The sequence below is a fragment of the Limanda limanda genome, chromosome 19 (genome assembly GCF_963576545.1).
Source record: "Limanda limanda chromosome 19, fLimLim1.1, whole genome shotgun sequence".
In the NCBI taxonomy this organism is placed as follows: domain Eukaryota; kingdom Metazoa; phylum Chordata; class Actinopteri; order Pleuronectiformes; family Pleuronectidae; genus Limanda; species Limanda limanda.
In genome coordinates this window covers 4,629,240-4,656,037 of record NC_083654.1, presented here as the reverse complement: position 1 = coordinate 4,656,037, position 26,798 = coordinate 4,629,240, and the positions used below count along the sequence as shown (strand labels likewise).

Below are 26,798 nucleotides of genomic sequence, written 5' to 3'. Positions count from 1 at the left end.
TGTAAGACATGTCCAAATGTCTGAACAGGCAAAACAAACTCAAGATTATTGAAGAATGTCGCAAAGCGTATTCCCGATATTGGTTAATGCGATAATCCTGCGAGAAATCATCGTCACATTCTGAAGTGCAGCAGCAAAAAAAGATAATCACACATCAGACACCACAGAAATCAATTACATAACATGCAGGATGCATAAACAACACATCTGCCTGAGGCCCTTCAGGTAATAACAAGGCTAAATGCTTGTCAACACCACAGACTGACATGCATTCTTCTGATGAGTACACGTGACCATGAAATCCACATTTCATCACTGACTGGCTGGTTCTTCACTATACCGACGATAATTATTGAGAGAATTACATACAGGCGGCACATGTCATTAGGAGGCACTGTAAAAAAAAATGAGAGGAGAAAAAAAAAAAGTTAGACATTGAGGCCCGTGGGCTTCTGCATCTTTTTAAGTGCTGGTAATAAATACCAGTCACCACCTCTTTGAGAACTCCTGGCCAATGGGAGCCCCTTGAACAAACTTTTATGTGGCCTCAGAAAATGCTTGAGCATCTGCGGCGCTGCTCCCCTCAGTCAGTCCTCAACATGCACAGGTTGGACTGACTTCTGGGAGGGAATTTCACATCCTTGCAGGCTCCTTCTACTACTTCTACTAAACATGGCCTTCCTCAGCTCCGCCTCGACCAGGTAAATATCTCAGGTTTTGTTTTTGTCCGGGTTCTCTCATCATGAACCTTTGCTCTCTGAGCTTTTTGAGTAATTTCTAATAACAAAGACCCATTTCAGACTGGGTGTCCCACTAATAATCGATTTATAATCTTCATGTAGGAAGAGATGGATCTACATTTTCCTCTCTTTGACAACTCAGGAACTTTTTGAATGCAATAACATTTTAAGCTTAAAGATGCTGACCATTTGTATATTAATCTGTTCAATGTAAAAAGCCTTAAGTGATAAAAATCAATCATCCGGCCTTTAACCCTTCAGTGTTTCCATTGAATTTGTTTATATTAGATTTCCGCATCTTCATCTTTAAAGGCACTTGTATGTGTCTTTTCTGCACCAGTCCGTTTTAACATGACTGAGCTGTGCAGCTGATTGCTGTATGCTCAGTGTTAATCTACTTTGGACTAACAAAGACAAATGAGAGAGCAGAAAGGAGTCAGGAGTGTTTTCTCTTCCTCAGTGATTCAGTGAGCACCTGAGCAACTACACAAAGTGGGTGGCAGTGAAGGGAAAGTCCCATCAAATGTTGATGAATGGAGGGAATTAAAGTGGATTACATGTCATTACATAATTGACTTGACTGATTGATTACATGACGGGCATTTACCGGAAATGATGGGGATTTTTTTTTGTGTCCTGTGATGTTTCCTTTGGAGGTGACTTTTGAACTGTGGCAGCATTAAATACGGCTATATATATATATATATATATTACATTAAATGTAACTGTGGTGCATGTTCGATGATGTTTCACCTCAGTGTGGGCGAAAATGAACATTACAGAATCTCTGCCCTCTGCGCAAAAGCCTAAATTATGACCCTGTCTACTTTCCCATCCTTCAGACAGCTTTCATTTCAATACTTACCGTGAAATGACTTTAAGCAGCAATTTTCTCTGCATATTTTCTGCTGCATCAACCCTAATGTGAGGATATATAAATAGTAAATAATCTGTATTTGTATAGTGATTTTCTAGCCTTGATGATTTTGATTTACACCCACATTCATATAGTGTATCTATGTGCAGCCCTTTCTCTATGAGAAGGGGCAATTTGGAGGTTCAGTACCTTGCCCATGTGGAACCTGAGCCACAAAACGTAAAAGCTCCACGATCATACGAAACGAACAAGCAACAGAGAAGTGAATAGGAGATCATTGGGGGAAAACAAACTGCAAATCATTTTAATTTGCCGTATTGTCATAGTTGCATGTCCAGAAGGACTACATGTACTGGGAAATACAGTTATTTGCCTTCCTGCCAGAAGTTGGATGAGAACTTGCATTCCCCTCTCGTGTTGTGTCTGTGAGTTGAATGAGAAACAACAATCAGGAGCTGGTTTCACAAAGACCGACTTTGACAATGACTTGGATCAAATAAATAATCAGACTCTAGGAAGCAATTAAGAAATACCCTGTCAATAGTCAACACATTGAATCTTGTTTAATCTGTACAAAAAGCTGTACAAGTGGATATTTTCAATGCTAAGATAACTATGTCTCTCCTGACTGGAGCCTTAAATTAGGGGACTGGGGCAGTGTAAATGTTCCCATGGTCCTACCGTCCCCTGTTCAATATTCTATTAAATATTATTATTTTATTTGAACAATAATCCCAACCTCTAAACATATTAACCTACTAAGTTTTGTCAAATCTAGGTTCATAATATTTACAGCCAGGGACGGGAAACAGAAAAGCCCTTTGACGAGTTCCCAGAGTAAAGCCCAGCATGTCGTATTAAACTAATGCAGAGCTGGTGAATATCTATTGAAGGTTTACATTATGGTCTGGAGCTGGGGAACATAAGACATTAGGAACATACTATCAGACTATGGAAATAAATATGACCCTAGGAACACACTACAGAACCTAGTGAACATAAGACACAAGGCACACAGTACAGGACCTTGGGGATCATTGGATAAACTATGGGACCTTGAGAACACAGGAGCCAAGCAATTATAGTAGTGACCACTAAGATTGGTACCGACCCTTTCCTTTCCAACCATGCAAAAGATCAAATTGAGTATTACCCAAATTCCCTATCCATGAATAAATATGGGTTTGTAGATTTGAAAGGGTTAAGCGGTGAAGAAATCCCTCACGTCACAAGTCAAACAGTGACATGAAGTTGCGTCAGTGCACACTTTATATATAGATCAGCGTGGAATACAGACAGTGAGTTCCTCTGGGGCTCTGAAGATGCTCCCTCAAGTGAAGGGCATAATGTCAGAGTCCAACACCTCCTCTGAAGAGACCTTGCTGACTTTGCCATTAGTCATTTCTCTGACAGTTCACTCTCACACACACACACACACCCATATACTCTTCAAGCAAACACATTCATTTGCAAAACAGTCCACACACTGGAGAGGGGTTACTTCTTCAGTAACATATCCCCTTGCCTCATTTTATTTCTCACATTGACAACCTTTGGATCAAAGTGACCATCAGTCATGTAGATGATGGGTTTGGGGTTTGCTGTGTAACGTAAGTGGTTCCAGTGTACCACAGCTCGGACACATGTACTGCTGTGGTTTATCACTGCCATTTCTTATCCTCTCCAGCATGTAAACACACTCATATACATATATGATGCTGCTGGCGTGGAGCAGAAACTCACACCTCTTCTTTGAATGCAGCCAGTTGAAAATAGCACGTCCTTATTGAATTATTTATTCAGCAATTGTTGATGTCAGTGAATCAGAAGACTTGTTTAAAATCTATGCAGGTATATGTTGTATGTTCCTGCTTATAACCTTGAAATATTTCTTAAAAGAAAAATGTACTGCCCAACCTTTAAACAATAGTTCACTGTAAGCTATTTGAGTCGACCAGATTTGCTAATTAGAATTTGTTCTATGACTCGATTTCCTCCTAAAATGACTCAAAGTCCCACTCAAGCGACCTATTACACGGATGAATCGTTATTCTTCAAAATGACATTTTCAAAAGGTTCGTAATGAAACATGGCCTTAAAATGGCTTAAATGTAAATCTACACCATCCCTCCTCATTTCGTGACTAAGATTGATACGAGTATGTTAATAAGGCCCCACCCCTGCTCCCAGTTTCCTCACTATTACCGCTCACCTTCAGTAGAGGAGTCTGTTCAGCGGCGTTTATCTAGTCTAAAAATGTAGCTGGGGGGGAGCATTTCTACTCTGCAAGAGAACCATGATCCATGAAGTTTAAAATTGCTGCAGAGATAAAAGCTGTGAGCATGTACCAGAGAGTACCAGAACAGGGAGCAGAAATACACATTTGAGGAGGCGCCTCTCCGCCTCGTGAATGTTGTTCTGTGCGTTTACAGAGTAGCAATGCTACCATGCGAGTGTGGCTTTTAGACTGAGTGAACTAAGGGAGACATGTTAACATGCTTTAAGATAATATATTTACCTAAAGAGAACTTCAAAGCTTAACTTGTACAGGACACACCATGTGGGACTGCACTGATGGATCAGAAACCTAATCTAATCTTAAAAAATGTGTCAATCTATTGTTCCACCTCCAATCGGCATTTACTGTCAAATCCCATTTGCTGGCATGCAAAGCCGCCACATTTTGAAGGAGCTGTGTAAACCCTTTCTTTCTCCTCAAGTGCCAAGGATGAGCCGAGGTCACCAGCACAGCACTTCATCTCATCCCCGTGTTTTATCGATCCAGACACACAAGAAACTGTCAGAGAGAATAAGATGCATGACTGAATACTGATTTTTTCAACAGAAAGCGACCGTGGCACCCATCGATGGCGGCGTGCCCCACTCTCTGTGTGGCTCTGCTCTCCCTGCTCCTCACTCCAGCACTTGGACGTAAGTCCCTAACACGTCACCAAACCGGTGTACCGTACGTTGCACGAGAAACACTATTGCTGTGAATCTGTTTGTCTTGTAAACACAGACTGAGAGGACCCAGGTTAATGTGACCGCCTGCTTATTGACTGTTGCTAGGATGTTCTATTTATCAGAGCCCGCGAAAGGCGAAGGCCAGAAAGAGCAGACGCACTCTACCGGTCTGTGTCGTAAGGTCAAATCAGATTAAATGTCCCCTCTGATAATCACAACACGCCCGCTGTTGTTTGGGAACACAATAAGTCCAACATGAATGAGCAGCGAGTGCAACATACAGTAGGTGCAGCCCTTTGTGATAGGCCGCTTCAAAGTCACAGCACACACACACACACACATGCAACCACGTGACATCTTGATTGTGGTTCATGTCCCGCTCGTTGCACTAACGACCGGCTCGGTGAGCGTAATGCCGCGGCAGGCTGTAACCTTTTACAACTTGAGGTCCACATGCACACTTAGATAAGTGTTTAGTGGTTGTAAATATAGGACTATAAATACCGTCTCACCACTTTATCTCATTTCTCAGCAGTTCTGTGGGATGTGGGAACAGCTTCCACATGTGTTGTGTTCTCGCTGCACACTGCAAATGAGCTGACTCAGGTTATTGACTGGGGAGCCCCTCTGGCTGTCACAATGCTCCTTACATGCGGTTTTTTCTTTGAGAGGCTTTTCCCCTTGACAGCGACTCAAGGGTAGCGCCCTCTTCTGACAAAAAACAGGACTTCATTTTTCCACTCCATTAGAAATCCCATTGACAGTGACGTGGGCATGTCTTTGTACCAACACCATGTGTACATAATGCTAGACCACCTAGAATTTACATGTTTAGTATATTTAAAACAGGAATGACAAACTAAGCCAGTCTTATTTTGTTAAGTAATAAAAGCATATTAAGGTCAAAAATAAAGATTTTTATAGATTCAAACAACTGATAAGTATTTATGATGGAGGCAGAAATCAAATGAAAGTGTGATGATATACTAGATACAGATTGAATCAAAGGTGACTTCCATCATGATAAATCATGCAATAAATTAAGGTTAAGTGGCACAGCTGCCATTTTGACCTTCGGAAATGTTTGTTATGACAGATGGCCTCAGTCATGCAACACCAGCCGCTTATCAGCATTATGTTTCCATTTCTGGTGACATGTTTGAATCAAAAGCTCTGCATTATGAATCTCAGAGATTGTGTTGATTTGTCTTTGTGTGTGTGTGTGTTCATGTGTCAAACACCGGTGGACAGGAAACCTGCATTAAAAATTCACGGCAGCACATAGTGATGCTAATCCACTCGACATTAAAGACCTTGCTTTTCCCTTTTGTCTGTCTCTCCGGGCTGATGGGTAATATATTACATTTGTCAAATTCAGCGGAGAACACGTAACGACATTTGTTTCGTCCTATCAGAGCTCGACCTCAATCGGCTGGATGGTGATACCGTCTGCCCACCAATGAGAGGCGGACAAGATGACCTTCCAGGTAAAAGAGTGCAACTGGGGGGGATACTTGGGAATGATAATTTATAGCTGAGCTGTATTCACATAGAGGTGGAGGGAGCGGTTGGAGAAACCACAAAGCTGAAACCTTGGAAATTCTCAGAAGAGAAAATAGACTGTGTGGAGTGAGGTGCTGAGTTTAATTAGTGGAACAGGGTGGGCTGCCTAATGCCTCAAGACACCTTAAGATTTCAAATGAGGCAAATAAAATGTTCCACTTGAGCTTGACAGAATTTTACTCAGAACAATTCAAACTCAGCAAGATTTTAATTGCTCACCACTGGGTTAGGGTTACTGTTTAAAGTGCTTCAACACATCTGCACACATTCTGTGTTGTCAGTTTACAACTGTTTACCATGGGATGATTCATATCATTTTGTTGTTCCGTCTTGTTATTTCAACATTTACTTTGTGATCCTTAACCTAATCATGACAACATTTTCAAAAACCATCCTACCTTACTAAAATATATAAATATATCTAATATATATCTATATATAATTTTTTATATCATATATTTCATTATTAAAATAATGTAATGAATCATAAAAATAAGCCTGACAACAATTGAAAAGATGAATGCAGTATAGTAACGCCCTGATAATGTGTACACTCCTTATCCTAATGCTAGTATAGTTAGTCCTTCTTCTAAATATTAGCCAGTTGCCACTTAAAGTGGGATACTTGTCTATTTTAGGTGTTGCGGTACAGGTGTTGGATAATGCAAAAAGGAAAAACACACCTATACCATAACACATCATATTCTAAGCTTTGACTGGCTGGTCCCGGTTTTCATAAATGACGGAGGAAAAAACAAAAATGACCACAGTAAGTGGGCCAGCGTGTTCCTCAAGTGCCTCGAGATAAAGTATATTATGATTTGGCACTATACAACGACGCATTTACTCTACATCATACATTTCCCCTTGTAGGTTTTGATCTGATCACTCAGTTCCAGCTGGATGTGATCACCCTGAAAGGCGTGCGGAAGGTGGACGGCTCCACTCCCCTCCAGGTGGCGTACCGCCTCGACCGGGAGGCCAATTTCCAAATTCCAACCATGTAAGTACAGTAAAGAGGGTTTCAAAAGCAAGCAGATAAAAACAATAACACACACATACACACGCTGGTCTCCCGATGCAGGTGTTACATTATTACAGGTCTGGCACAGATGTTACTGCATGGCGAGCAGCATATAATTGGTGGAGGCAAACATGTCTGAACCTATTTGTCGATTCTTAGACACCAAAGTGAGAGTAGAAGTATTTTTGTGAGTGAGGGAGTAGGTTGAAAAGCATGTTGTATTTTCAGGTAATGTAAGGAGACACAAAGTATTTCAACAAGCATCTTGGTAATGATTTATCTTGAGTTGTATGGAATCCCAAAAGGATCAAAATAAAATTTGAAAATAACAGAAGTGGCCCTCTGTGATTAATATTTCCTTGTTTGTGATTGAAGGGTTGTGGTAGAAACATAGATTGTTAGGCCTGGAGGGAAATAAATATTCTAAAAATGGATCTAGAGTTCGTCCTGCCAACCCCTTTGTAAAAAAAATTGTATCGTGTGTAATGTGACCGCTGAGGTATAGAATGAAGAAACATTTTTTATTAATTTCCTTTATTGAAAATCAATATAAAAATAGTTTTATGCCTGGCACTATGTTGACCAGCTTCAAGATGAATAGTGATCATAAGTATTTGGTTTTAGGGCAAAGTACGTTTTTCAAATGGAACAAAAGGCAAAAGCAGAAGAATTTGTACATAATTATTGTACATCCACACCCTTTATTTTCGTGTTTTGCACAAGTTAACGAAATTCTGTTTAAAGCATGAATGCAAAATATTGTTTTATGGACGCAGTGTGAGAGTTAATGGTCTCACATCTTTACATAACCTAGGACGTCTCTGGTGTTTCCCAGTGTGTCTGCTCCAGTCTGTTTTGGCTAATCTTTTCCTGCAGGCCAGCTTCCCTCAGAACCTGTTATGTAACTCGCTGGCACCCTGCATCTAAACCACTCTGGCCTGTCACTCTGAATGTAAATACATGTTCATTTAAGTCCAGTGGCACAGTCTGAGCTTTGAAGTCCATCCTTACTTAGGCTGCACTCCCTCGCTTTGCTTCAGCAGGGCAAAAGCAGCACATACTTCAGACTCTCTCACCTCAGGCCAAGCTAGAGAGTGGTCTTCATTTGTTTTACTGGGCTACAGGAAACTCGTTTTTTATGGCCTCACCTTGATCGTTTACAAGATGGTAAAAGTCCGGCTGCAGCGCCCATCTATGAATGTACCACCTACTGAGGATCTGGCTTGTTAAAAGCACAGAAAGCACCAGACTGGGAATACTAACCACGACTGCATGCTGTAATTGAACCAGTGATTTATGCACTGAGGCAGCTGCTTTCAAAGTATGTTCTTTGTGGTAGAGTTGCTACCTTAAAGACTACACTCTCTTTGTATTTGAAGCTTGACATAAAATATATATTGAGAGTTATAACCTTTACTGGTGAGAGATGTTTTTGAGCTTTTCCTCAATGTGTCATTCAATAAAAATGTGAAAATATCCAGGTTTGCTGGACTTGAAAGTTCTTCCCTGGTACCTCAGCTGATTTGCAGCCGTGTTCTTCTCTTCCTCTGCCAGGCTCAACTTCCCTCGTGGCTTCCCAGACGAGTACTCCTTCATGGTGACCTTCCGCATGATCAAGAACACAGTGAACAAGGTGTGGAACGTCTGGCAAATAGTGGATGAAGACGGCAACAAACAAGCCGGAATGAGGCTGAATGGCGACCAGCAGGCTCTGGAGTACTTCCTGATGGGCGCCGACGGCTACATGCAGACTGTCACCTTCCCCGGCCTTTCTGTGCTCTTCAACACCAAGTGGCACAAGGTGATGATCGGCGTGGAGCGCGACCAGGTCACTCTGTACGTGGACTGCCAGCCCGTGGATCGGAAACCCATCAAGGGCAAAGGCCCTGTCAACACAGAGGGAGACACTCTTATTGGAAGGCTGGATGCTGATCCGGACGCCTCCGTTGTGGTAAGTAGGGATGGAGAATTGCCTGCTGCATTTAATCACATTCACCGACTTTCCTTACAAGCCCTCTCTGATGGTGCTCTCTGTGAACAAACACATTCAGGTTTATATGTGTGCAGAGCTCCGCTATAATTCTAAAGTGCTGCTGTCACAGCAAAGCTGCTCAGCTGGGTTCCAGTGGAAAAAAAACTAATCCCTGCAGAAAATCGCATTGATGGAAAATCAAGCTCGACAACCCATACGGAGGGAGGGCATGATTCAAAAACTACTAAGAGCCTGCACTGTGATGAAGCATTTCAAAATTCTGTGCAATGTCAAATGAAAGCGATTGCATATTGAAGAGTTGTAGAGTAACAGGAACATCTCTTTTCAGTTTGAGCTCCAGTGGATGTTGATTCACTGCGACCCAAAGAGAGCCCAGAGAGAGAGCTGCAGTGAGCTGCCTGCCACCGAGGTAAAGTAGCAAGGACTCGGATCTGCTCAGCATCTGCTGTGGTTTGTGGTTTTATTCGGGTTGATAGGCCCGCCAGCATGCTGAAAGAAACACAGGCCAGAAATGCTGAGATGGAGCGCTGCAGAAATTAAACAAATACCTCTTCATCCAGAAGTTACAATTCCTCCAAAAAAAAAATCTGTCAATGAAGAGGTTTTTCAATTGTTTAATTGCAGGTTGGAGTTGTTGTTTCCTTTAAAGAACAGTGGTTCAAATCTAGGCAGACATGATCTCATTGTTTGTGCTAAACCTCAGTGCATGGAGCCAAAACACAAAAGCTTGTAACCTAACGCAAACTTTAACAAACAAGAGGAAGTGTGATTAAAAGGGTGGGATCAGAAACCCAAACAAAGTTTGCATAGCAGCAGAATTTTGTGGTTGGGTTTTCATTTAAGTATACAGCACTTATGTAAAACTCTGATGTACTGCAAGGAGTGGAAACCATGGTCTCATTTTAATATTGCTGCCTCTTTATGACCTGCAACGGCAAATCAGTCGTTTTCCTATAACTATTGTCAATGTCAGCTGTCAGGAGTGTAAACCTGCCCCCTGCTGTTTAACACTATTATAAGTGATTGTGTACACCTTTGTGCAGGAACACACAGCAAACTGAATCAAGTGTAGTCTTAGGTAAAAATCTAATTTGCAAGTTGCCTAGTTGTATTTTGTATAGGCTAGGGGTTATCTAGCTATACGAGGCTAGAGAAAAATATGTCTCATAACAGTTAGCTAGGCACAACTAATGCTAACTCATGCTCCCTTTCTTCTAGTTAGCTGTTAGCCATTTTCAGATATGCACTCCGGAAAATATCTGGCAATAGGTTTCAGACTTTGTCAAGAGTTTTCCATTCTCATAGGAAGAACACAGCATGAACCTCTCCGCTCAGACCCCTTCACAACAGCCCCAAATCCTCCGGATCGTCCAGGCGAGGGCTGGCGTCTGTATAGGGCATGCAGGAGTAAGGACATAACGTATAAATTCCACCGCAGATTTTTGTTTACAACACATTGACACTGGTGTCAGTCCGTATCCACAAAATGTCAGTTCAGTGCACTGAAAGCAGCTGAAGATACACACAACCCATGAACAAGCATATTTTTACTTCAAAGTGAAACATGTTTAAAATTATACATTAACAAAGAGAAAGTGTAGTCTTAATGAGGACTAGGAAAGTCACAATTTTCTAAAGGTAAATTGTAAATGAGATTCAAGGGCCTGTAAACAAACAGGGATTTCTCACGGTCTATCATTCAAAGTAATGATACCATTATCAACGATAATAGTGCAGTCTTACTATCATGTTGGCTTTTTGGGAATCTTTCAGCCTCAGGGGATGTTAGGAATTATCCAGCAGTGTAAACAAATTGTAAAACAGTGAGAAACTATTTGGTGGTAGAGAGACTGATTTGCATATTTATTATGAGAAGTTGGAACAATGTTATCCCCACGTGAAAACACACAAACATAATACGAGGCAGTGTAAGGCTTCCGGCGTACGTTGTCTGTCATTTCAATTTGTCTTTAGCACAATCAGTGAGATTTCTGCTTTTAAGAAACACTTGTAGCCTATAATGAAAATGCCACTCAGCTGTCTGAGATCTGACATCTCATTCTGTACCAATGAATCTGCTGTGGAGTTTTTTTTTCATTCAGTCACACTTCACAATTCACAATTTTCCACCCACTGTGGACAGAGATATTTCTTGGCCTGGTGCGCTCTATTAGATTCAGGCTAACATGGGGGGGTTCTGGTGGAACCATGGGCTGTATATTCAAATGGCAGCATGACATACTCACTACTGTGATCGTGAACAGGTACGCTTCTGCTGACACTTCATGGTGAGGGTGGTTTGACTACTTTCACTAACTCTCCCTTTATCTGCTTTCTCTTGCTTCTTCAGATGTATGCCAATGCTGAGGTATTTATTTTTCTACTCTACTTTCTTTTTGCTTTGAGATTTGAAGCCAGTAATCTACTCCAGTGCTTCGGTTGCATAATTGCCTCAATGCTTTGTTCTTTATCTAATTCATGGTGGTGGTGATGTTTTTTTTTCAGGTTTGTGTAGACATTCATACATTTATATACCATTTCACACTGTAAATTAATTAAGCACAGAGACATTCATAATATAAAATAAATGGTCCCTATTCGAAGCTTGATCGCCTGCAGGCTGTTCAAGGGCACATATACTCAAAGAAGCTCCATTTACAAGCATTAATGATATCTTATTTGTATCTTCCTAAAATATATATTTATTTCTCTCTCAATGGAGTTTTCAGTGTGTCCCATTAGATTACTGACTGTCTCTTTTCTTAGCCTGACAAATCACTCCAAGGCCCCCCAGGCATCCCTGGCCCAGAGGGCCCCCAAGGGGACCCCGGAGAAGACGGCAGAGATGGAAGAGATGTAAGTGTTTCCGCCCTGATCACAGCACCTCTTTCTAGAAAAAATGTCTTTGTCAGACAGGTTTCAGTCAACATGCAACTTCTCTGTCTTTGACTCTGTTGTTTATTCATCTCTCCAGGGTCTTCCAGGATCTACTGGCAGTCCCGGGACTCCTGTAAGTATAAAGAGCTAAATGATTCACTGTGAAAACGCTTGCAGCCTCTTGATGCATTCTCCTTCTCTTTGTGCACTTACTGTAGTTTTTTATTTGTTTGCTATCTCATACCTCAGGGGAGGGATTCCGTTTGTTCTCAAGTATTATACAAGTTCCAAAAAGACTTGTTCCAGACTATATGAGTGATGATATCAGTCCCAGCACTATTTAAAATATCCTTACACATTTTAGTTTAATAGGAAAAAGTTATTTTGGCAATGTCCCCATCGATAGAACTTCAATTTATTAAATACTAATACATTTGAATGAAGCCATGTTTTTATATATTATTGGTAAAAAAGTTTTAAGAAAGTGTTTAAATTACACTAAAGCTCTACTCGGCCTTTAACCCTTAGTTTTCTTATCTGGCTACGAGACCATATGAATCAAATGCAACATGGTCGGAACTATGAATAAAGTGTCTAATGTGATATAATGAGAAAAACTGCAGGCACATTCAGTCACAGTGACATTGAAAATGAATATTGAACAAAGTTGAATGTAAACAACATGATCAACAATGAAAAAATCACAAAATAACAGCCTTAAGATATACTTTAAATAAACACAGGAATTTAGCTTTGTTACAGAGTGAGTATGTTTACCTTATGGATTAAAGCTTGAGTAATGTAAACGAAAAACTGAAATTTTCCAATTAATTAATGACGGGAAATATTAATGTGTAGATAATTTCTAAATAAATAAAACAGGATTTTGTTGTTATTCACATTAATTATTAGTCTCCTCATGTTATTCTGAGTTATAGAGATAGACTAACTAGAATTAAATCATTAACTTTGTCAGGAATCAAAGAATCTAAAATAAAATAAAGTTGTGATGCATTTATTCAGCGTGATAAAATATCCCTCTGTTTAAAGTGCTGATTTAAAATTGTCACATTTTAAAGTAAAAACTATGAAAATAAGAATATCTATGGCTCTTTATAACTCATCAAGTTGCTGTAAACTCTTTTGTCCTTGTCCGGATCCCGTAGAATGATGGCTGTGGTGTTCCATTGATCTGATTGGTTAATATTTTGGTTGTTGATAGTTTTTGATCTATTATCTTGTACTTAACCTGGAGCAGGCTAGCAGTTCAGCATACGTTACCACGGTGATTTACCCAATTAACAAGTGAACCTGCTTCATAAAACCCAGACTTAAACCTGAAGTTACCTTGATAACCAAAGATCCTGCTTTGTAGTACAGGCCCCAGGGATTAGATAAACAGGTTAGTGTCTTTACTTATTGTCCATTTGATCATAGACGGGGAATCAGTCCAGAAAAGACAAACATCCAAAAACCAGGTAAAGCAAGGGTCACACACAAGAACACATGTGAACATGAGGGCAACAGACAATGTGGAAAAGGAACACACACTAAGGGGTTTCTCTGGGGGAAGCACAGGGGCAGGACTAGACAGGTAACAGGTGTGTATGTCATGTGGCTGAAGACCAGGATCTACAAGGACAGGAAGTGTTACTATTTTTACAAAATAAAACAGGAAATGCAAATGTGAGAGGGGGAAAAGCCATTAGAATATAATATAGCAGCAATTATTTACATATATATTAAAACCTGTCACTGACTGAACCTGAGGGTTAACAGGAGGCATTATGTCATGTCACTGTTGTCTCTGTCATTCGATGTAGCTGTGTTCCTCTCTGGCTCATTTGATTTCTGCATAGCTTCATGCAGATCTTAGAAACAATGAGAGTGGCCCACCTTCCATTGATTAAATGTTAACTGTCACTACCTCTGTGTATCTTGGCAACAGGGCGGGAGAGATTCAGGAAGATAAAGCTGTTGTATTTGTGTTGTGTCTGTTTCCCAGGGCAGCAAAGGGGATCAGGGGGAGATCGGTCTTCCCGGGCAAAGAGGCCTGGCTGGTCTTCCAGGAGTCAATGTAGGCGACATCAATCACTGACACACACTCTTTATAATATCTGCCACTGTGTGTGTGTGTGTGTGTGTGTGTGTGTGTGTGTGTGTGTGTGTGTGTGTGTGTGTGTGTGTGTGTGTGTGTGTGTGTGTGTGTGTGTGTGTGTGCGTGCGTGCTTGCGTGCGTGCGTGTGTGTGTACGACTGACTGAGTTTAATAGTGTGCTGAGTGTTTGAGGGTAAAATAATGACATGTTGACTTGACTGTGTGGTTGCTGTCTGCAGGGTCTTTCTGGTCCAATGGGTCCCAGAGGGCCTGTGGGTGAGAGAGTGAGTAAACTTCACAATCATTTCAGAATCAGACAGATGTTTAAAAAAAAGTCTGTTTATGGACAAAGTTATAGTTTTACTGATTTATTTCTCTCCTTTTAGGGTCTACAAGGTTTTCCTGGACCTGCCGGTCCTCCTGTAAGTGAGAAAATCTCTGTATAAAGAAACATGTATGTAGATGACAGCGTAAACTGCAGATAATTACACTTAACATATATCTGACTATGTCTCATGTTTCCCAGGGCCCATCAACAGAAGGACCTGCTGTATGTGTTTGCAACAATTTCTTTTATGTTCTCAGACTTACACACAGCAGCTAATGTTTACCGATACTAACTTGTGGGTGTGTATCTATGTGTGTTTATGTTTGTAACAGGGACCTGCAGGAAAAGCTGGAATCCCAGGAGATGAAGGAAATATCGGGCCTGAGGTCAGTCTAAATTAAATCCCTCATTTTTTTTTTAAATAAATGTAGAACATTTTAAATAGTGAGATGTGGAGAGTAATACTAGTGGTACAATTTGGACATCCTTGTACTTTACATGAGTATATGTCAAATGCGCAGTTACATATTTACACACATATTTTTTACAACTGTTATCACTTCCGCTTCCGATATATTTAAAATAAAATATAATATATTGGTAAAACATTAACCTGAGATCTTTTAAGTATGAGTACTGCAAATATGCCTGCATGCATCAATTCGTATAATCTGGACCAAAAAAGATGGTAATTTAGCCGAGGTCACACAGAGCACTGACATTGACTGTATTGTACTATAGTGTACTGATTAATGCATGTATTTATAATATTCTGTCAGTCCAAAATAAATTCTATCTTTAATCTAATTTAAAATAAAACAGTTTGATATTTTGAAGATATTTTGTGTCTGTTGTCTTTGATATCAAATGTTCTGATGTATCTTCTTGTACTGGCAGGGTCCTCCTGGACCCAGAGGGGGACAAGGGACCCCCGGGGCTCCTGGCACTCCTGGTCCACCAGGGCCTGTGGTAGGAACCAGATCTACCCTGTGTTTTGTTGACTATTCATTTTCCTATTAATTTCCATGTTTCATGTTTTCATCCATTGGGGTTTAAGAAGCCTTATGCAGATACAGATATTTGGAATTATCTACATTTGAATGAAGCACATTTCATGGTAGAAGCATTGCACAGTGTAACCAGATTTCAAAATAATCTAAAGTCATTCAAACAATAAATCACTCCATACACCTTGTTATGGTAAGAAAAAGAACTAACGTATTCCATTGTGCCACAGTCGACAAAGCTAAATGATCAGTATCTGCAATGTCTTTTAATCAAAGCTCAATATTAGCCACAGTCTGTATATTGATCACCTGCAGTCTGGGTGTAACCTCTACAGGCCTCATACTAATTTCTTTATTTGGACACTGACATTTCTTCTTGATCTCCTGTATCCATGTCCAATCTTGAGTTTCTGATGGTGTTGGATTCTGCAGTCACTTTTCACATTACCTCTCTGGGACTCTCTGCTGTGGTGAACTGTTTTCCATGTCACTCTGCTGTGTTTTAGGGACCGCCTGGTGCCAGCAATGAGGTGATTGGGGAACCTGTGAGTGTTTTACTGTCTTACACGCTGCCAAATGTTTCCTGGATGCATGGCAATTGGATTGGGGACAGTGGATTTCTTATCGGAATGAGTCATTGGTGTTAGAGAGACTGTGTGGCAGCAGCAGCAGCAGCAGCCACCTGCATGCGTTTTGAGCATCTGGCTGTCAACTTAGTGCCATGTCTCACTTCTGTCCTGTCCCTGTGTGTTTGTAGTGTCCTGCTGCCTGTCCTGCTGGACCTCGGGGGATGGCTGGACTACCAGGGCTGAAGGTGAAGCAATAAAAAACAACAACACTACATTCTCACTAGATTTATTCTCCGAGTTTTTTTTTTGTACTTTCACACCCGTTGCTGCAGAGAATGCTGCTGTTTCAGTTTGAGGGCCCAGTTTTCAGTTTTCACCTCTGCCCATTTGTTTGAGATAATTTTGGTATTTAGAGACATGGACAAAGACATGGACAAAGTGAGAGGGCGTTTCCTAACTAGTTCTTGTTCTACTACACCTCAGTACAGCCTTAAGTTGCTGCAAGCATAACCATAGACTTATATAATTTTTTTTATGAATGTATATATGTATATAAAAGGAGAAGCCTTGAAGATATGACACTTTTCAAATGTTTATTCTTATCTATCTGTGATTGTATGAGGGAAACCTATGGTATACATGTAGGCTTTTTCCTTTACAATTGATTGAAAAAAAAAAAACAATGCACTAAGATGAAGTCTAACACATTTGTTAAAGTTATACAAAATTGTTGATTAAATTCATTGTCGCCTTAAGGGTCACCAAGGTTTGGATGGTGAACCTGGACAAAACGGAACAGCTGGAGAGAAGGTACGTGAGTCAATAAAAAAACACAAACATCTTTTCAGCACAAGAAGGATTACATTACAATTAACTGTTCATCAAACTTGACATTTGACAAAATGTGGTCTCTCGGCATCACTAAATGATGTATAGAACGAGATGATGCCAAAAGCCACTTGTACATACAGTAACTGATTTGATTTTAGCCTGTAAACAGGTTAATGTGATTATCTCTCTCCATGAATTTGATTAAATTGTTCCTATTTGTGTTTTCCACAGGGAGAAGATGGAGCAAGTGGTCCTCAGGGGACACCAGGTCGCATGGGAGATGATGTAAGGGAACTTATTCTGTGCAGTACATTGTATTATTACAGTACTGTATGAGGCCTCATGAGGAGAATATAAATACAAACATATATATAAAATTATAAAATGCTCTTTTGTCTTTCTAGGGTCAACGAGGGCCAATTGGATTCCCTGGAACTACTGGAGAGAAGGGAGACAGAGTAAGTTCGATTTAAATTGTATTTTAATATATATTTAATATAAATCTCCTAAATATTTGAAGTCTAACGTAGAACATGGCCATGGCTGTTATATATTGTAGCATATTCAAACATTTTGCTGGGGGATAAATACTGCCTTTTTTTTTTTTAGGGTGGTCCTGGTTTCAATGGCGTCCCAGGACCTACAGGCCCGCCTGGTGCTCCTGTAAGCTCCTGTCTTATTTGATTAGATATATGTCCTCACTCTTTTGCATTTACTGTAACAGTAAAGGTATGAGTCTAACGCTACATATAACCGTATAATTCAACCCCTTCTCTCAGGGTGTGGAGGGAATCCGTGGACGTCAGGGTTTGCCAGGGGACAAGGGCGATGATGTGAGTCTTACACCTCACTTTAGATTCTGTATTGTGTCAAAAAACATTTTACCTAAAAACACGGTTCGGGTGAATAACGGTGCTTTGATTTTCAATAGGGAACTGTGGGAGAGCAGGGAGAGCAGGGACCTTCAGGGGGAAAAGGAGAAGTTGTAAGTATGCTGGAAACGTTGTTGCTCATTCATTCTTTACAACTCCATTGTTTAGAATATGAATGGGTTATAACTGTTTAATGTGACATTACAGGGAGAGCCTGGCAAAGATGGCTTAAATGGACTCTCTGGATCTGATGGCGCTAAGGTAACTTATGATTTTAAACCGCCAGAGGTGGCTTTAGCTAAATTCAAATGCACATTGAAGGGAAATTACTGTTTAAAGGATTAATATTTTTATTTGAAACATTTATGTAATTTTTTAAGATACTTTTAAACTTAGAAAGTTGCTTAAATTGAAGAAAATCATCAATGAACAAAAGATTTATAAATAAATATCTAACTAAATATTTCTTATTCTAAACCTTCTTGCTAAGTTCAATTCACTCATTCAGGCACACGGCCTTTCTCGGTCGGTACACAGATAGTACTTGCTGCTGATGTTTGACCAATTCATGCCACTGTTACATTTACTATCAATCCCATATGTACGGCTTGTACACACACACACACACACACACACACACACACACACACACACACACACACGCACACACATGTTCAGCACATAACCTGTCAATCTGCTCCACAGGGAGAGTCTGGAACCCCTGGATCTGTTGGTCTCAGGGGGATTGTGGGTATTCCAGTAAGTCCAACATCCTTCATTTTGTTTCTATATCAATATCAGTTCATTACAGTTTACATTTATCATGTCATGCTGCGACTAATAATGACTTTGGACTATATGTTTTTATTAAAAAGAATGAATCAATTCCTACAGCTACAGTTTAATTGAACTGGCTAATGTGAGGTATCTATATTTATCTTAAATCAGATCTGTTGGATCTTTCAGAAATGTCAGAGATTCCCAGTTTTTCCGACTTGAATGCTTTTTTTTAATCTTTTAATGTTACCTTCCTGACCTTGCTCTTACACTGCACTGAAGGGTGTAGCAGCAGTGACACATTCATTTTCATGTTATGTATTGTTTTTCCCAGGGACTGCCAGGGAAGCAGGGAGTAGTCGGACCCTCTGGTGAAAAGGTAATTGGAATCATCTTTTATTTTATGAGGCATGTCCATGAAGTAAACCCAAAGTTGTATTGCTGCAGTCAGCTTCAGTAGAACTCTCAAGCAGATGGTGTGAGCTGATTAAAAAAGGAGAATTTGAGTATTTCACTTACATATTTCTTCGCTGGTTTCAGGGTGATACTGGTGATGAGGGACCTGTTGGACAAGTTGGACTTCCTGGAAAGATTGTACGATTATACCATCAAGCCTTCATCTATTCATCTGTTGAGCTGCTTTGATGCAAAAAAGTTTTACGGAAACATTAAGACTAATTTCTTTCCAAAAAGGGTGAGCCTGGCAATGATGGAGAAGATGGAAAAACAGGAGATAAAGGAGCAACTGTGAGTTAACATTTACTCTCCATTTATTTATCTGTAGACAATTCAAAGTTTCAAGTTCATGTTTTCGTTTATGATTTATGTATCTAATGCTGTTAAAGCCGTTGTGCATTCATGATCAACCTCACTCTTGCTGAGGGTTAAGGGGCAGGGATGTCCCACTTTGTTAAGCCCTATGAGGCAAACTGTGATTTGTGGGATGTACAAATACAATTTGATTGATTGATTAATTGCATGATTGAAGTGTATCTAACTATTTAATCATTGTCCAGGGTGGAACAGGAAAACAAGGGCCATTGGGGCCTACAGGTCCTCAAGGAATCCAGGTGAGATGTTCTTATTATAAAAATTTTGGTTAAACTTACAGCTTAATAATATGAAAAAAAAATTCAGAGTAATGATGCTTTACAAAGCAGCTCGTGATGATATCAAGAGAAATTATAGAACAGTATTACCAACATTTCAAAAACATAATGCGTAGAATGGATAAATACAAAATTCAAATGTTGTTTTTCCAGGGAGACAAAGGAGATAAAGGAGATACTGGTGCCAAGGGAATAAAGGGTCATACTGGATTCAAAGGAGATCAGGTCAGAATTATTTGTTCACCTCTTTTACTTTAAAACTATTATGATGAGAGTCTGCAAGCGCAGGAAAGTACTTAATGCTTTTATTTCCACCTATATCGTCTCTAGGGACCAATGGGACCTATTGGACCAAATGGAAGTCAGGTAAGAACTATTTCAGCTCTGTTAAAATGTATCCGTGATTGACCTTCTAGGGCTTTTTCAACACTCACCATGTTGTACTTGCATGAACAGGGTGACACAGGTATGGCAGGAGATTCCGGGGTGAAGGGAGACCAGGTATGCAGACCAAGTTTTGTCTTTTTTCTTTCTGTTGAAATTGTGACAAACATCGTGTCGACTTGAAAAGATTTGAATGAGGTCATGAGATCTTTGTCTGTTGCAGGGCCCTCCTGGCAATCCTGGAATCAGAGGAGAGGTATTATGAATGCATTGTACCTCAGCATACACCATAGTTTCTGAACTGATAATCCCAATACTGTGTGTAACTTGCTATTTGGACTTTTATTCTGTACAAATATTTGTATGTAAACTAGCTGATCTTTTGTCCCACTTGTCTTGAATGGCCGTATAGTGTCCTGTGTCAGAGTTGGCTGGTAATGATTTTTTTTTTTCAACATAAGCGCGGAGAGCAAGGCATGAGAGGAGCATCAGGGATTGATGGCAGACCAGGTCAGACGGGCCACGAGGGTTTGGCTGGTCCAATGGGAGCCAGAGGGCTGGACGGAGAAGCAGGCAATACTGGAACACCAGGTCCCAGAGGTCTACCTGTAAGTTGTAGCCTTTGCCAGTAGAGAGAATGTACACACTATCCACTCTCTAGTGTTAGTCCTCTAATGATAAGCTGAGTGGTTGATGAAATGATATGAACTATTCCTGTAGTTGAAAAAAGAGTGCAGGTGTGCAATGTCAAATTCTTTAGGATGTTCATATTGGAGTGTCAGTTGTTTTTGGTCAGTCCACTCAGTTCGACACTGAAGCACCATCTTAACAACTAAATAGCCATTTATGATTTCCCGATGATATAACAGCGATTTTGGTAATCTACCCACTTTTTCTCTCGCGCCACCGCGAGGTTAGCATTTTTGTTTATTTTGAGTTAAATATTTTCAGGACTCATTGTAAAAATGTTGATGATCCCCTGACTTTCATTACAAATTTTAATTTACCCAGCACAGTTTTCGACCAAATACTCCAATTAGTAAACATAAGAAGGTGTTTTGGCCTTAACTGTCTGATTTGCGCTTGTGTCTGGTCTCTTCTTACTGGCAACATCAGGGGCTTTTTTCAAGAATTTTTTTTACATGGATGGGTACAATACATGTCTATGTAAGTTTGTTACTTATTCTGAGAGAGCTCATGTGGTGAGAAAGAATGAGGACATTAGCTGTGTCTCAACTTAGGGGCTACGTCCTTCGGAGGATTCGGTCTCATAGGCAACGTCGGCTGTATCCTTCATCGGTTGCAGACAGCAAAATAAGCCATTCTGGTCTTCTTATTGCATCATTAGTTTGTCCTGTCCTTACAGCCGTCGCCTAGCAACAGAGCTACTGACGAAAAAGTTCTTTGGTTGATTAAAAATGTTGAAAATATGTTTTAACACTTTTACTGCACCTTTAGCTCTTTGATTGAGTACTTACAGTTAAACATTTATTATTTTTATGTTTTTTGCCTCACTTGCTGCCGCAGTTATCTTTTTGCCCCAGAAGTGCAACGAATCATGGGATATGTTGAGCTGGGAAGGATCTACCCGATTAGATTATATGAAAATTGATTGAGTTTGTGTATTCTGCTAATTCATGTGTGATATGCCTGTGCTCATAGAACGTGGGTTTACAGAATGTAAGTCTTACTGTTCATGAATTCACAGGGCCCAAAAGTGACTGACGAGAAGCTTCGGGAAATGTGCTCAGCCGTTGTGGAAGGTTTGTTCAAATTAATCTGATCTGGTTTTATATATATATATATCATATTTAACTCATGGTAACACCATATTATTATGGATTAATACTGCAAAATTCTTTTTGATTTAATTGAGTTTGTCCATTGTCCATTCAGAGCAATTGGCAGAGTTTAAGAAAGAGCTTCTGCAGAAGCCAGCAGCCCTTGGTGCCCCTGGTACCGCTGGACCAGCAGGACCTGCTGGCCCCCAAGGACCACCTGGAGCAGCAGGAGCAGCAGGAGCTCCAGGACCCTTGGGTCCTAAAGGTCATCCAGGCTACTTTGGACTTCCAGGCATACCAGGCAAGAAAGGTCAGTAAGACTTTTCAGACCAAATCTCCGTGACTAAATACTGAACTCCTTAAAAGCCAGTACTAAGACAACAAAAGCTGCTGGCTTCAGCATCTTTAGAAAAGCCTCACTGTAAGTGGTTTCTAAATTCTATATGTGTTTCACCAGCACAGTGATAAAGACGTTGTGCCGGTGTGATAACCTTTTACTCTTGCTTTATTTTAAAGTGGCCGCAGAGGCAATAAATTTAATGAATTCATTAGATAAAACAAGGCTGTGGGTGCTGGCACTCACACTTCACACTGATAAAAGTAATGTGCAACGCTCAGTGGATAGAAGGGATTCACCAGTGTTTAACATCATGAAATCAATGCATCCCCAAACAAGGCTGTATTAGAGTGGACCATTGCATTACCTAATTATGTCCCCATAAGTGTGAGAACAACATGCCTCTCCATTTCTTCTCAGCATTAATATGTGTGTCTTCTATGTGCTCTTCTCTTCTTAAGGTGATGCTGGAGAAATGGGAGACAAGGGAGAAAAAGGAGAGGATGGAGTAGGAGTCAAAGGCAGCTCAGGTGCACCCGGTGCACCAGGTAAGACTGAACATCACTTGTGTATCTGCTCAGAAAGCAGAACTATACACATATTTCTCAAAAGGGGAATGGTTTTGGTTTTGTTCTGTCAATGTCATACTTCATAGTTCACTAATGATACAATAATATTTCACCTCAGGTGCACCAGGTGCCCCCGGCATTGGCATAGATGGCAAAATGGGAGAACGTGGTGAGAGTGGGAGTCAAGGTGTCCCAGGAACATCTGGTCCAAGGGGACCCTCAGGACAGCCCGGCCTTTGTGACCCATCAACCTGTATCAGCCGAATGCCACCTCTCTATATGGTCGGTGGAAAGAAATCTGCCAGCTACAAAAACCCGTGAGACATCGCAACTCAATGACGCATTCCAGATCTCATCCTGTCGTGACCAAGTTAAAGGGCTTTTCAGAAGTCAGGACATGGTGATCTGTGGGAATCCTCACATGTCCCCGCGTGAACCATGGATCTAAGAGACACAATGGAAAACAGAGACAATACACAAATGTAGAATACTGTATAGATGTTTTAACTTGTTTGTGATTTTAGAGAAAGCTTATCTGCTGGTGCGTATACACAGATAGCTGCTACTGATGACAAAGCAACATCATCCAACTAACGATGGGCCTGCAGGCCCAACAAATGCCTGATTACAGCTGCAGACATCTGGCCTTCATAAAGAGCATTCATCAAAACAATATGAGCAGGTTGTCAGACAAAAAAACCTAGATCTCTGTTTTCCACTTATGCATTTTCATTTCTTAAATAGGCTCAGAGAAGAAATTACTTTAACCCCAGCTGTCAGCATATCAGGTGCCCTTTTGACCCACTTATTCTCATTGCAATCATGAGCCAGTTAGTAACAGAATAAGATGAAGTGGAACAAAAAGTTATGTCATGTTTGACGATGATTTCACAAGAGCAAATGTGCACTTGACTAACCAGTGATCTGACACCTGCAACAATATAATTCTCAATCAAGGATCATGAATTCATTTCGGCTGATGTTATCATATCAACATTGTAATAAAGTGATATGTTTTTGATATTACTGAATTAAAATCTCTGACTGTAACTCTACCTTTCTTAGAGCTGCTGATGTTCGATAAGACTGGATCTGAGTCACATTATCATGTAGCAGAATTAAGCTGATTGTTATTCCTAAGGCAAGATGACTTATCAATAAAATTCTACAGCTGCTCCCCACAGTAATATGGCTTTGTATTGAAATCACGGTCCCTGGGTTGTTATGGATATAATGTGAATTAAGAAAGATGTTTCATTGTTGCTTTGTAACAAAAAAAAGTCAAGGAGAACAGGTTTTACTTGAAATGATTTACAAAACTGCTCTGCTAAATAATTTGAATAAACACGATTACGAGATGTATATTAAACGTTCCTTTTTTTAACCATGATTGATAAAGCTTGAAGTCATGCTCCATCTCATGGTAGTTTAGCATATCAGTAAAGTTAGAATCTTCAAACAAGGATTGGAGTGGTCGCAAAATTATGTAAAAAATGGTACAATCACTAACTGAGGAACCACAGCAAAGCCTGAATTATAAAATGAATCTGTTCCATTCTTTATTATACAGTACAGTACATCTGTCTTTCCAATACTTACAATATGCTACTCATTTAAAATATCTTAGCACCAATTTGTCAGGAGGAAAATGGGATAACAAGTTAATGATATTTTGTTAATGCCTTGAAACACTTGTATCAATTCAGATTGTGAATAATTTATCAACATAAACTTCTAAAAAATCTATCAGCAAAAATAGCCAAGTTGAATATTGAAAGATGTATGGACTATAAGCATTACATAATATTGGCCTTTGTCCAGCAACCTACTGGTTAGTAGGTGCTGTAACAAAGACTATTGAAAAGCATTTACAAATCAGAAACACGAAATAGCAATACTGATACGGTTGGATTGTTAAATAGCAAACCACTGACAGAAGCCAATGATAGATATTAGATATCATGGCTTAAAGAGCAGGTTTTCCAATCTCACGTTAGTGGACCAAATGTCTAAAACTTCTGTACATTTATTTGGACTTCGCTGCATCTAAAGCTGCTCTCTACCACTGACATTAAAAGGAGCCATAACACACTGCAGATACAAACGATTGATAATGTAGTTGAGCTCCTCTAAAGGCCTAAGAAAAATTATTTAATTGGTTGGTCAGCATTGAAGTTTATCGAAAAATTTGAGAAATACTCATCTGTTGTGAGTTGATGTTTCTTAGAAGGAAAGCCATTTTTTTAAGTGTTGACACAAGCTAGTAGGTCCAACCTGCTTGGTGTTTATGACATGGTCTTGAATTAATTATGAAAACTCTTTTCATAGGTTTTCTCTCGTTTAAAATTATCCAATTATTTTTGTTAAGCAGTAGTTACCGGCCACATGTGGCCAAATGTGAGTACTCCAGGACGATAGAAAATTTCAACTTTAACCTTTTGCCAACATTAGCATATATTAGCCATCAGAAGCTACCAGTCATACCACACCATGAGGCTGTGGACACATCACACAAAAAAAAACATGTTTTTTCACTTATGAATTCAGCATTTCTCATTTAAGATGGCTAAGAAATACGGATCATCATTTTCAAAATGAAGTTGAGATTATTTAACATTAGGTAACTTGAGCAAGATGAGAAAATGTCTATAATCTCTTCCTCAAAATTGAACTACTTTCATTATGCTCTTGTTGCTATGCCTTTGTTTCTTCATGTTTCTGAATGGTAGACAAATGTGATAACCTTTGTGGAGGCTATTTAGTAGATTCTCAATCACAAGCATGGTGGAGGTTGGCGAGAAGTTTAATTGGTCCGTGAGGGACGTGAGGCAAAACATCTTTCAAATGGTCACCACAATGTTCTGGTCATCGGGATGCAGGGAAGCAACTCTCTAATTTTAAGTCCCAGGGAACAAAAAAGAAAAGAAATGTCTTTTCAGAGCGAAGCCGAGTTGCCCGGGCCCCTGCCACAGTGTAGGCACTTAATGAGCCTCAGTGAACAAAAAGGAAGTGACACATTCAGAGAAAACAGAGTGAAACAAACAGCTTTTCAAGAAAGGTGAACAAAGGCTGCAATTATACCACCTCCTAAAAGCCGTTCACTGCTCAAGTCAATGCACACCTCGAACAGAGAATGGTATTTAAAAACTTAAAATCTTCCTGTCTTAACCTCTGGGTTTAATAAGAATAACTTTGGTGGAACAATTATAACATGGCATGACATAAGCATTCATGCCATTTTATAAAATTTGATATTTTCCTTTAAAAGATAAATTAATGTGAACATTATATTTTGGGTAGAATTTAGTTTTTAGGGGGTCGATAACAAATGAAGGAGAGAAATCCTTCAAATCTCTCCAAAGGCTTGAAAGAACATTGCCAATTTAAGGATTGTGACAGGTTATTTTCACTGCCTCCAGGTTAATCTCACTTCTTGACATCTTGTTACATGTCTGTCTAAATACATCAGAGCTGTTGTCTTTAACAAATCAAGCAAAAAATTTCAATGTATTTAAAGGGTGATTTCTCTGAATGTTATTTTATTCAACTGGGTGTTCTTTGGTGCAACTGTGACCCAAAACAGGGTCCATATACAAACACTGCTACCGGTCTAGAGGCAAGAAGTGGACAAATGTGGTCATTCATCACTCTCCACATTAACTCATTGACACTCCTCCCACACAAAATCACAAGTGGTATTTGAGATTGTGCCTCACGCCGTCCGTCCGCTCCCCCCTTGAGTCGTTACCCACAAACTGATAGAAGATACCTAACACAATATCAATTCAGCCGAAAGTGTGGGCTTTGGATGCAAAATGGTGTGAGGCAGAAAAAAAAAACTAAAAAAATACTGTGATAATGAGATATTCCAGCGAGAAAAAGGCCCGGCTGTACGTTTTGTGATAATTACTGATGAAAGATACGATATCAGGATCCCAAATCTTTACCCACGTTGGGAGGCGTTCAAGAGGGGGGAAGTGCGTCATCCTTGTTATCTCCCTATATATTTTACAGGAAGCAAAAACCTGTTTAGCTGCCCTCTTTACCCCATTATTAAATCTTAAAAAGTTCCCGATGCTCAATCCGTCTGTCCCACCCT

General features: G+C 39.9%; 1 protein-coding gene across 1 annotated transcript; it reads left to right on the top strand.

Moving 5' to 3' along the window:
• The first annotated feature begins 672 nt into the window (after positions 1-672).
• Positions 673-23,020, top strand: LOC133026373 (collagen alpha-1(IX) chain). Its single transcript, XM_061093269.1, has 38 exons — positions 673-701; positions 4,463-4,548; positions 5,997-6,068; positions 7,018-7,147; positions 8,723-9,119; positions 9,490-9,570; positions 11,512-11,529; positions 11,928-12,017; positions 12,136-12,171; positions 14,044-14,115; positions 14,375-14,419; positions 14,522-14,557; positions 14,662-14,685; positions 14,796-14,849; positions 15,361-15,432; positions 15,977-16,015; positions 16,228-16,284; positions 16,796-16,849; positions 17,102-17,155; positions 17,275-17,328; positions 17,480-17,533; positions 17,650-17,703; positions 17,802-17,855; positions 17,950-18,003; positions 18,448-18,501; positions 18,854-18,898; positions 19,060-19,113; positions 19,213-19,266; positions 19,536-19,589; positions 19,782-19,853; positions 19,959-19,994; positions 20,085-20,129; positions 20,236-20,268; positions 20,474-20,620; positions 21,721-21,775; positions 21,909-22,103; positions 22,592-22,678; positions 22,818-23,020. Exons 1-38 carry the CDS (start codon positions 673-675, stop codon positions 23,018-23,020), a joined length of 2,850 nt encoding a protein of 949 aa, XP_060949252.1.
• Positions 23,021-26,798: the final 3,778 nt, after the last annotated feature.

What these genes read in the sequence shown, in the direction of transcription:
- LOC133026373 (XM_061093269.1), top strand. Translation starts at nt 673, where the DNA reads ATGGCCTTCCTCAGCTCCGCCTCGACCAG. An exon ending in CGGACAAGATGACCTTCCAG is followed by an intron (nt 6,069 to 7,017) that starts GTAAAAGAGTGC and finishes TTCCCCTTGTAG; the next exon opens with GTTTTGATCTGATCACTCAG. An exon ending in CTGGTCCACCAGGGCCTGTG is followed by an intron (nt 15,433 to 15,976) that starts GTAGGAACCAGA and finishes GCTGTGTTTTAG; the next exon opens with GGACCGCCTGGTGCCAGCAA.